The 12,035-nt window shown below is 47.6% G+C and overlaps 1 protein-coding gene across 1 annotated transcript in view; it reads left to right on the top strand.

Moving 5' to 3' along the window:
• The window catches only part of LOC134984027 (zinc finger protein 850-like), a 586,502-nt gene that overhangs the window by 224,682 nt on the left and 349,785 nt on the right, over positions 1-12,035 (top strand). The window contains exon 6 of the mRNA XM_063949670.1: positions 264-1,481. Within this exon, the coding sequence (XP_063805740.1) occupies positions 264-1,481 (1,218 nt within the window). The remainder of the gene's footprint in view (positions 1-263; positions 1,482-12,035) is intronic.

Raw genomic sequence — 12,035 nt, 5'->3', positions numbered from 1 at the left:
TCACTTCTAGTAATCCCACGTGAACGTCTGTGTCACCTCTAGTAATCCCTCATGAACGTCTGTGTCACCTCTAGTAATCCCACATTAGCGTTAAGTGTTGAATAAAATCCAGTCTAAGCATCCTATCTTTTTGTGTTTTGTAATAGACATAAAAGCAATGATTACAGGTAAAAAAAAATGGCAGTTATAGAATTATATATTGTATCCTGTAACATCCTTGGTCTTGTCTGCTCATTTTATATATTAATGTATTTTATTTCAAGCAGATGGATACACAAGCAGGAATATCTCAGAAGGACATCTAATGTTATCCCCGGATTGTGACATAAAAGATAATGACAGTATACAGGATTCTCCAGGAGATAACCCCATTACTCCAATTATACATCCAGCTCTATCAGCTGATCCCCCTGATCCTGGGAAATGTTCTCCTGATCACTCTGATATTGGTGCATCTATTACAGCTCTGAAAGTAGATACAGTGTTCCTCTGTTCTACAGATGCCAAATGTTTTACACAGAACACAAACCTTATTACTCATCAGCCAGCTAAGGCAGGTGAGAGGCCATTTCTATGTTCTGAGTGTGGGAAATGTTTTACATATAAATCAAATCTTGTTAGACATCAGAGAAGTCACACAGGTGAGAAGCCGTATTCCTGTCCTGAGTGTAGGAAATGTTTTGCATACAAATCACATGTTGTTGTTCATCAGCATGCTCACACAGGTGAATGGCCATTTTTCTGTTTTGAGTGTGGAAAACGTTTTACATATAAATCAAAACTTGTTACACATCAAAGAAGTCACACAGGTGAGAAGCCGTATTCCTGTTCTGAGTGTAGGAAATGTTTTGCACGGAAATCAGATCTTGTTACACATCACAGAAGTCACACAGGTGAGAAACCGTATTCCTGTTCTGAGTGTGGGAAATGTTTTGCATCTAAATCAGAACTTGCTAAACATCAGAGAAGTCACACAGGTGAGAACCCGAATTCCTGTTCTGAGTGTGGGAAATGTTTTGCATCAAAATCAAATCTTGTTAGACATCAGAGAAGTCACACAGGTGAAAAGCCGAATTCCTGTTCTGAGTGTGGGAAACGTTTTACATATAAATCAAATCTTGTTAAACATCAGAGAAGTCACACAGGTGAGAAGCCGTATTCCTGTTCTGAGTGTGGGAAATGTTTTGCACAGAAATCAGATCTTGTTATACATCAGAGAAGTCACACAGGTGAGAAGCCATTTCCGTGTTCTGAGTGTGGGAAATGTTTTGCTCAGAAACAAGCTCTTGTTGTACATCGGAGTAGTCACACAGGTGAGAAGCCATTTCCGTGTTCTGAGTGTAGGAAATGTTTTTCATTGAAAGCAAATCTTGTTAGACATCAGAGAAGTCACACAGGTGAGAAGCCGTATTCCTGTTCTGAGTGTGGGAAATGTTTTGCATATAAATCACATTTTTTTAGTCATCAGAGAAGTCACACAGGTAAGAAGCTATATTCCTGTTCTGAGTGTAGGAAATGTTTTACAAGGAAATCAGCTCTTGTTAAACATCAGCGAGTTCACAGGGGAGAAGCCATTTTCATGCTGTGAGAGATATAAATCCGCTCTTGTTGAACATATTAGACATTACCCAAGTACGGAACCATTTAAATCTTCTGGAGTATAATTTTCACTGTCATGCAATGTTCCTCAAGGGTCAAGCCTATCTCCTATGCTTTATGCAATAAACAATCAGGTCCATAAATATTGGGACATTGACACAATTCTCATATTTTGGGCTCTATACACCTTCACAGTAGATTTGAAAAGAAACAAACAAGATGTGCGTTAACTGCAGACTTTCCGCTTTCATTTGGGGGTATTTACATCAAATCAAGTGAACGGTGTAGGAATTATAATGGTTTCTATATGTGCCTCCCACTTTTTAAGGGACCAAAAGTAATGGAACAAACTAAACAATCCTAAATCAAACTTTTACTTTTCTCTAACATCCTAGAGGATGCTGGGGACTCCGTAAGGACCATGGGGATAGACGGGCTCCGCAGGAGACATGGGCACTTTAAGAAAGAATTTAGTTCCTGGTGTGCACTGGCTCCTCCCTCTATGCCCCTCCTCCAGACCTCAGTTTGATACTGTGCCCAGAGGAGCTGGGTGCTTTTCAGTGAGCTCTCCTGAGTTTGCTGATAGAAAGTATTTTGTTAGGTTTTTTATTTTCAGGGAGCTCTGCTGGCAACAGACTCTCTGCATCGTGGGACTGAGGGGAGAGAAGCGGCCCTACTCTCTGAAGATAGGTCCTGCTTCTTAGGCTACTGGACACCATTAGCTCCAGAGGGATTTGTACGCAGGATCTCACCCTCGCCGTCCGTCCCAGAGCCGCGCCGCCGTCCCCCTCGCAGAGCCGGAAGACAGAAGCCGGGTGAGTATGAGAAGAAAAGAAGACTTCACAGGCGGCAGAAGACTTCATGATCTTCATTGAGATAACGCACAGCACTGCAGCTGTGCGCCATTGCTCCACACACCTCACATACTCCGGTCACTGTAAGGGTGCAGGGCGCAGGGGGGCGCCCTGGGCAGCATTTGGGACCTCATATTGGCAAAAAGAACACATATACAGCTGGGCACTGTATATATGTATGCGCCCCCGCCAAAATTACTGTTTAAGCGGGACAGAAGCCCGCTGCCTAGGGGGGCGGGGCTTCTCCCTCAGCACTCACCAGCGCCATTTTTTCTCCACAGCACCGCTGAGAGGAAGCTCCCCGGGTTCTCCCCTGCTGATGCACGGTAGAAGAGGGTTGAAAAGAGAGGGGGGCACATAATTAGGCGCAAAAACTACATACAGCAGCTACTGGGTTAACATTAAGTTACTGTGTTATTCCTGGGTTATATAGCGCTGGGGTGAGTGCTGGCATACTCTCTGTCTCTCCAAAGGGCCTTGTGGGGGAACTGTCTTCAGAAAGGACATTCACTGTGTGTGTGGTGTGTCGGTACGCTTGTGTCGACATGTCTGATGAGGAAGGCTATGTGGGAGAGGAGCTGGAGCAAATGAATGTGGTGTCTCCGCCGACGGCGCCGACACCTGATTGGATGGATATGTGGAAGGTTTTAAATGCTAGTGTTAACTCTTTGCACAAAAGATTAGATTAGGCTGAAGCCTTGGGACAGTCAGTATCAGGCACGGGTTGAGACCCTATGTCGCAGGGACCGTCAGGGTCTCATAAGCACCCACTATCCCAAATTGTTGACACAGATACCGACATGGATTCTGACTCCAGTGTCGATTACGATGATGCAAAGTTACAGCCAAAATTGGCTAAATCCCTTTGATATATGATTATAGCAATAAAGGATGTTTGGCACATCACAGAGGAAACCCCTGTCCCTGACACAAGGGTTTATATGTATAGGGGAAAGAAGCCTGAGGTAACTTTTCCCCCTCTCACGAACTGAATGAGTTATGTGAAAAGGCTTGGGAATCTCCAGATAAAAAACTGCAGATTTCCAAACTGATTCTTATGGCGTATCCTTTCCCACCAACGGATAGGTTACGGTGAGAATCCTCCCCTAGGGTGGACAAAGCTTTAACACGCTCATCCAAAAAGGTAGCCCTGCCATCCCAGGATACGGATACCCTCAAAGATGCTGCTGATCGCAAACAGGAGGTTGCCCTGAAGTCCATTTATACACATTCGGGTACCTTACTAAGACCGGCAATTGCATCGGCCTGGGTGTGTAGTGCTGTAGCGGCATGGACGGATACCTTATCTGAGGAATTTGATACCCTAGATAAGGATACTGTATTATTGACCCTGGGGCATATTAAAGACGCTATGTTGATTTCTGCCAGAAGGGCCCTGTGGACTCGGCAATGGACAGGTGATGCCGACTCAAAAAGGCATATGGAGGTTTTACCTTACAGGGGTGAGGAATTGTTCGGGGAAGGTCTCTCGGACCTGGTCTCCATAGCTACAGCTGGAAAGTCAAATTTTTTGCCTTATGTTTCCTCACAGCCTAAGAGAGCACCGCATTATTAAATGCAGTCCTTTCGTTCACAAAGAAACAAAGTCCGAGGTGCGTCCTTTCTTGCCAGTGGTAGGGGCAGAGGAAAGAAGCTGCACAACACAGCTAGTTCCCAGGAACAGAAGTCCTCCCCGGCCTCTGCAAAATCCACTGCATGACGCTGGGGCTCCACTGGCGGAGTCGGGCCCAGTGGGGTAACGTCTTCGGAATTTCAGCCACATGTGGGTTCACTCCCAGGTGGATCCCTGGGCAATAGAAGTTGTGTCTCAGGGTTACAAGCTGGAATTCGAAGAGGTGCCTCCTCGCCGATATTTCAAATCGGCCCTACCAGCTTCCCCCCAAGAGAGGGAGATAGTGTTAAATGCAATACAAAAATTGTATCTTCAGCAGGTGGTGGTCAAGGTTCCTCTCCTTCAACAGGGAAGGGGTTATTATTCGACCATGTTTGTTGTCCCGAAACCGGACGGTTCGGTCAGACCCATATTGAATTTAAAATCTCTGAACCTATACTTGAAAAGGTTCAAGTTCAAGATGGAATCACTAAGAGCGGTCATCGCAAGCCTGGAAGGGGGGATTTTATGGTGTCACTGGACATAAAGGATGCGTACCTTCATGTCCCCATTTATCCACCTCATCAGGCGTACCTAAGATTTGCGGTACAGGATTGTCATTACCAATTTCAGATGTTGTCGTTTGGTCTCTCAACGGCCCGAGGATTTTCACCAAGGTAATGGCGGAAATGATGGTGCTCCTGCGGGGAAGCAAGGTGTCACAATTATCCCGTACTTGGACGATCTCCTCATAAAAGCGAGTTCAAGAGAGCAGTTGCTGAACAGCGTATCTCTTTCACTGAAAGTGTTACAGCAACACGGCTGGATTCTCAATATTCCAAAGTCGCAGTTGGTTCCTACGACTCGTCTGCCTTTCTTGGGCATGATTCTGGACACGACACAGAAGAGGGTTATCTTCCGATAGAAAAAGCCCAGGAACTTATAACTCTGGTCAGGAACCTTTTGAAATCAAAACAGGTGTCAGTGCATCATTGCACTCGAGGCCTGGGAAAGATGGTGGCGTCATACGAGGCCATTCCCTTCGGCAGGTTCCATGCGAGGACTTTCCAGTGCGATCTACTGGACAAGTGGTCCGGGTCACATCTACAGATGCATCGGTTGATCACCCTGTCTCCCAGGGCCAGGGTGTCACTCCTGTGGTGGCAGCAGAGTGCTCACCTTCTCGAGGGCCACAGATTCGGCATTCAGGATTGGATCCTGGTGACCACGGACGCAAGCCTCCAAGGTTGGGGAGCAGTGACACAGGGAAGAAATTTCCAAGGTCTTTGGTCAAGTCAAGAGACTTGTCTTCACATCAACATCCTGGACCTAAGGGCCATATACAACGCCCTACGTTAAGCGGAGACCTTATTTCGCGACCAACCAGTTCTGATCCAGTCAGACAACATCACCACAGTGGCTCATGTAAACCGCTAAGGTGGCACAAGGAGCAGAGTGGCGATGGCGGAAGCCACCAGAATTCTTCGCTGGGCGGAGAATCATGTAAGCGCACTGTCAGCAGTGTTCATTCCGGGAGTGGACAACTGGGAAGCAGACTTCCTCAGCAGACGCGACCTACACCCGGGGGAGTGGTGACTTCATCACGAAGTCTTCGCACACATAACAAATCGGTGGGAACTGCCACAGGTGAACATGATGGCATCCCGCCTCAACAAAAAGCTACAGAGGTACTGCGCCAGGTCAAGAGACCCTCATGCAGTAGCTGTAGACGCCCTGGTGACACCGTGGGTGTTCCAGTCAGTCTATGTGTTTCCTCCTCTTCCTCTCATACCCAAGGTGTTGAGGATTATAAGAAAAAGAGGCGTGAGAACAATCCTCATTGTTCCAGATTGGCCACAAAGGACCTGGTACCCAGATCTGCAAGAAATGCTCACAGAAGATCCGTGGCCTCTTCCTCTGAGACAGGACCTGTTGCAACAGGGGCCCTGTCTGTTCCAAGACTTTGAGCGGCTGCGTTTCACGGCATGGCGGTTGAACGCCGGATCCTAGCAGAGAAAGGCATTCCGGTGGATGTCATTCCTACGCTGATAAAGGCTAGGAAGGACGTGACATATAAACATTATCACCGTATATGGCGAAAATATGTTTCTTGGTGTGAGGCCAGGAAGGCTCCTACGGAAGAATTCCAGCAGGGCCGTTTCCTTCACTTCCTACAGTCAGGAGTGAATTTGGGCCTAAAATTGGGGTCCATTAAGGTCCAGATTTCGGCCCTATCCATTTTCTTTCAAAAAGAGTTGGCTTCTCTACCAGAAGTTCAGACTTTTGTAAAGGGAGTGCTACATATTCAGCCTCCTTTTGTGCCTCCGGTGGCAACTTGGTATCTTAGCGTGGTGTTAAGTTTCCTAAAGTCACACTGGTTTGAACCACTTAAAACGGTGGAGTTGAAATATCTCACGTGGAAGGCGGTCATGTTATTAGCCTTGGCTACGGCTAGGCGAGTGTCAGAATTAGCGGCTTTGTCACTTAAAAGCCCCAATTTGGTCTTCCATATGTATAGAGCAGAATTACGGACCCGTTCTCAATTTCTGCGAAAGTGGTATCATCTTTTCATATGAACCAACCTATTGTGGTGCCTGTGGCTACACGTGACTTGGAGGATTCCGAGTTACTTGATGTGGTCAGGGCTTTGAAAATTTACGTGGCCAGAATGGCTAGAGTCAGGAACACTGAAGCGCTTTTTGTCCTGTATGCATCCAACAAGATTGGTGCCCCTGCTTCAAAGCAAACTATTGCTCGCTGGATTTGTAACACGATTCAGCAAGCGCATTCTACGGCTGGATTGCCGTTACCAAAATCGGGCAAGGCCCATTGCACTAGGAAGGTGGGCTCTTCTTGGGCGGCTGCCCGGGGGGTCTTGGCACTACAGTTGTGTCGAGCTGCTACTTGGTCGGTTTCAAACACTTTTGAAAAATTCTATAAGTTTGATACCCTGGCTGAGGAGGACCTCATGTTTGCTCAATCGGTGCTGCAGAGTCATCCGCACTCTCCCGCCCGTTTGGGATCTTTGGTATAATCCCCAAGGTCCTTACGGAGTCCCCAGCATCCTCTAGGACGTTAGAGAAAATAAGATTTTACTTACCGGTAAATCTATTAGGATGCTGGGCGCCCGTCCCAAGTGCGGACTTCTTCTGCAATATTTGTATATAGTTTTTGCTTCAATAAGGGTTACGTTATAGTTGCATCGGGCCTCCACTGATGCTATGTTGTTTTTCATACTGTTAACTAGATAGTATATCACAAGTTATATGGTGTGATTGGTGTGGCTGGTATGAGTCTTGCCCTGGATTAACAAAATCCTTTCCTCGTACTGTCAGTCTCCTCTGGGCACAGTTTCTCTAACTTAGGTCTGGAGGAGGGGCATAGAGGGAGGAGCCAGAGCACACCAGAATCTAAATTCTTTCTTAAAGTGCCCATGTCTCCTGCAGAGCCAGTCTATCCCCATGGTCCTTACGGAGTCCCCAGCATCCTCTACGGACTACGAGAAATAGATTTACCGGTAAGTAAAATCTTATTTTTAATACTTTGTTGCAAATCCTTTGCAGTTAATTACAGCCTGAGTCTGGAACGCATAGACTTCACCAGACGCTGGGTTTCATCCCTGGTGATGCTCTGCCCGGCCTCTACTGCAACTGTCTTCAGTTCCTGCTTGTTCTTGGGGCATTTTCCCTTCAGTTTTGTCTTCATGAAGTGAAATGCATGCTCAATCGGATTCAGGTGAGGTGATTGACTTGGCCATTGCATAACATTCCACTTATTTGCCTTAAAAAACGCTTTGGTTGCTTTTGCAGTATGCTTTGGGTCATTGTCCATCTGCACTGTGAAGCGCCTTCCAATGAGTTCTGAAGCATTTGACTGAATATGAGCAGATAAAATTGCCCGAAACACCACAGAATTCATCCTGCTGCTTTTGTCAGCAGTCACATTATCAATAAATACAAGGGAACCAGTTCCATTAGCATCCATACATGCCCACGCCATGACACTACCACCACCATGCTTTACTGAGGAGGTGGTATGTTTTGGATCATGAGCAGTTCCTTTCCTTCTCCATACTCTTCTCTTCCCATCACTCTGGTACAAGTTGATCTTTGTCTCATCTGTCCATGGGATGTTGTTCCAGAACTGTAAAGTCTTTTTTAGATGTTTGCAAACTCTAATCTGGTCTTCCTGTTTTTGTGGCTCACCAATGGTTTACATCTTGTGCTGAACCCTCTAAATTCACTCTTGCGAAGTCTTCTCTTGATTGTTGACTTTGACACATATGCACCTACCTCCTGGAGAGTGCTCTTGATCTGGGCAACTGTTGTGATTGGGTTTTTCTCCACCAGGGAAATAATTCTTCTGTCATCCACCACAGTTGTTTTCCGTGGTCTTCCGGGTCTTTTAGTGTTGCTGAGCTTTTCGGTGCGTTCTTTCTTTTTAAGAATGTTCCAAACAGTTGATTTGGCCACACCTAATGTCTTTGCTATCTCTGATGGGTTTGTTTTGATTTTTCAGCCTAAGGATGGCTTGCTTCACTGATAGTGGCAGCTCTTTGGAACTCATATTGAGAGTCGACAGCAACAGATTCCAAATGCAAATGTCACACCTGGCATCTACTCCTGACCTTTTACCTGCTTAATTGATGATGAATTAGCGAGAGAATAGCCCACTTCTGTCCATGAAATGGCCTTTGAGTCGATTGTCCCATTACTTTTGATCCCTTAAAAAGTGGGAGGCACGGGGAGTGGCCTGGCTTCCTAATGGTGAGGTCCATCTCCAACTGAGCTCCGGGTACAGTGGCTCTAACCTCACCTTTCCTGGGCACCTGTCCTTCTAGCTTCCTCACCCAACTGCTGGAGCCTCCTCTACTATGGTGCCCACCATCTGTGGAACGCTGGGACCTGCTGGCTGCAATCTGCGGCTCGGGTCTACCTCTGCCCATGAAGCCGCAGCCTCCAGTGACTGCCCACTCCCGGAAGCGCTGCGTGGCTGGCGCGGAGCTCGGTTAAACTCAGCGGCTGCTCTGATACTCCCTGGTGGCCGGAACTTCCCTCCTGCCCTCTGAGCCGACCCTGGGCACTCTGGCCGTGGCCCAGGTGCCCTCTGAAGCCGGGGACTAGATTAGTGGGTGGACCCGGGCTGGACCTCCAGAAGAGGTGGGGACGGTCCACGGCACCTCTGGCTGTCTGCCTCATCCTGCTGCCGCCTCCTGACTGCCCCTGGGACCCCTCTGGAGCTGCAAGTTGCAGGTACCTCTTTTTATATGCCAGACTGGGTTTGATTCATGGTGCCCTGCCTGAGGTGCCTCTGGATATAGTTGGTGGCTACCTCTAATCTCTGTGCTCCAGGGCTTTCACTCTCAGGGACTTGACTCTGGGTGGGCTGGGCTCATGGCCTCCCTAAATTCTAGCTTTACACTCCCACCACACCAGCTAACCTGTAGCAACCGAGGACCTGCTGTACCCCTCGCAAGTACCCACTGGTTGTGACAGCCAGAGTGACCTGGGGTCTGAACAGGCTCGGTATCTCACGTTCTTGCCACCTATACAGTCTGACCCTGGTGTTCCTTGCGGCTGCGATGGTCTCTGGATGAATAATACCCCATGGTCGGCCTGACTGCCCCATAAGTCACCTGTGTCATTTCCTGCTCTACCCCACCGCTCCTTTCCCCTCTCTACTGCAACTTTACTGGAAAAGATGGACCTCTCCCTTGCCTGCATTATGTCACAAAGGAACAAGAAGGCTCCCCAGGCCTCCACAAACTTCTTCGGCAGCAAGGCTAAGGGCACTCAGAACATGGTGCACTCCCCGAAGTCTCCTTCGTCCCCGCATTCTTTGGAGATGGGTATTGACCCTCAAATACAGACAGTGATGTCTGGCCTTCTGGACGGCGTGCAAACAGCCTTTAAACAAGAACTGTCCAAAGCTGTTGCGGATTTCAAAACGGAGATTGCCTCACTTGTTAATCGTACGGATGCTTTGGAGACGAAGACGGACGACTTATGTCGCTCGCAACAGCGTCTAAACCACGAGCTTTCGAGGCTCCATGCTGAAGTTGATACCCTTAAGGAACGCCAAAAGGACCAAGAGAATCGATCCCTTCGCAATAATTTGCGCATACGTAATGTGGCGGAATCAGTCCAGAGCTCTACGTTGCCCTCCTTCTTGAAAGACCTTTTCCAGCATTTGGTTCCGGACTTGTCTAATGACGACGGCCTCTTTAATAGGGCACACAGGGCCCTGCGGGCCAAACCTTCTACATCACAGCCCCCTCAGGACATTATAGCCCGTCTCAATTATTACCGCTCGAAGGAAAAAATAATTGCTGCCGTCTGGGATTCCTCTGATATAGCCTTCTGGGGCATGCAATTACAGATTTACCAGGACTTGGCACCCTCGACCATTCAGAAATGACGGGACCTCCAACCAATTACTAGACTTCTTGGCCAAGACCAAATTCGATATCGCTGGGGATTCCCCTTTCAGTTGCAGCTTTCTTTTAATGGCATCAACCATGGATTCAAGACCCTGGCACAAGAGCAGGAACTGCTTCGCAAGCTTGATCTTCTACCAGAATCATCGTCCTCTTCTGTCGACCCATCTGCTTCACCGAAGTCTCAACGGCCCCGTCCGCCTCAGCCGGACTGGACGAGAGTGTCTCACCATAGGGGTAAAGATGCTCCCCCCTGATTGCCTGCCTTCTTTTCTTCTATAGGTTTCACTGTGCCACTGCATCAGTTTTGCTGGAGGCCCCCCCTGGACTGGACTGGCCATCCCTAGTTCTCTGGACCCCCTTTGTTTCTTTTTACATGCTGATTTGATATTTTGCTCTTAATGATCTGTATTCAATAATTACAGTTTATTTGAGTACTGCGGGTTCTCCGCGGTGCTGGTTGACCTGGTCCCTGCTCCGTGGACACCCCTAGTTTATTTCAGGAACTTTCTCTGACAATTCTTTATATGTTCCACTTGTTATGTCTCCTATTGTATATTTTGCCTTAATGTTTTTGGTCACAAGAGGACCGGTTGTTTTGCGGTTTGGTTATGATGCTTAACCTACTGTATGGACCACATGTTGTTGCTATATTATTCCCTTTGATGTTCCCCCTTCCCTCTCCTTCCTTCCCGATTCTCCTCCCCTTCCCCCCCCCTTTTTCTCTCTCTCCTCGTCCTTCCCTTCCTGACACAGGTTTTATCTTCGTGATGTATACTTTTTTTGGGGCCTTGGCTACTTTGTTCTCGGTCAGGCCGCACAGCCTGCTATGGTTGTTCTTGCCACTACCCCCATGCTCCCTGTTTTGATTATTGACTATATTTTTCCTCTGTCTGGCGGTCCTGTTACGGGCCCCATCGCTACAGGGTTTCTGCCCGAATGGGCTTTCTCTCCTCTCTTCTTGCTCTTCTTTGCTTTCCTTCTGTAGCCTTCTTTTCCCTTTTCTCCCCTTGTCCTTGTGGTGGGTTCCGGGTATCCATTTCACTTGCCCTTATTCTTTTTTGGGTTGTTGGGACCCGGGTGGCCTTTGATTTGTACCCCCTTTTCTATGGCTCTAAATGAGATGTTGTTACTCAGATCACCATGCCCCTAAAGATATTATCCATTAATGTAAATGGCCTCAATTCCCCCAAAAAATGGACGGTGCTTCTGGGCACCTGTAGACATGAGAAAGCTGACGTAGTTTTTCTTCAAGAAACTCACCTTATGGGCTCCCACACGCAACTCAGCGGTAGGTAATTTATGCAAACTTTCTTTGCTTCAGCAGATTGTAAAAAACGTTGGGTTGCAATTTTAATTAATCGTCACATTCCATTTACACATAGCAAAACTGTGGCGGATCCAGACGATCGGTACTTGATGGTTATTGGTACCCTCCGCTCTGAAGTCCTGACACTTATTTCTGTATATGCTCCTTTCCAGGATCAGCCTCAGTTTTTCCACTCCCTTTTCCGTTACATTGGCAAGGTTGCAC

This window comes from Pseudophryne corroboree (genome assembly GCF_028390025.1).
Source record: "Pseudophryne corroboree isolate aPseCor3 chromosome 3 unlocalized genomic scaffold, aPseCor3.hap2 SUPER_3_unloc_30, whole genome shotgun sequence".
Lineage (NCBI taxonomy): Eukaryota > Metazoa > Chordata > Amphibia > Anura > Myobatrachidae > Pseudophryne > Pseudophryne corroboree.
Note: the sequence above shows the minus strand (reverse complement) of the source record. Positions and strands in the feature narration are given on the sequence as shown.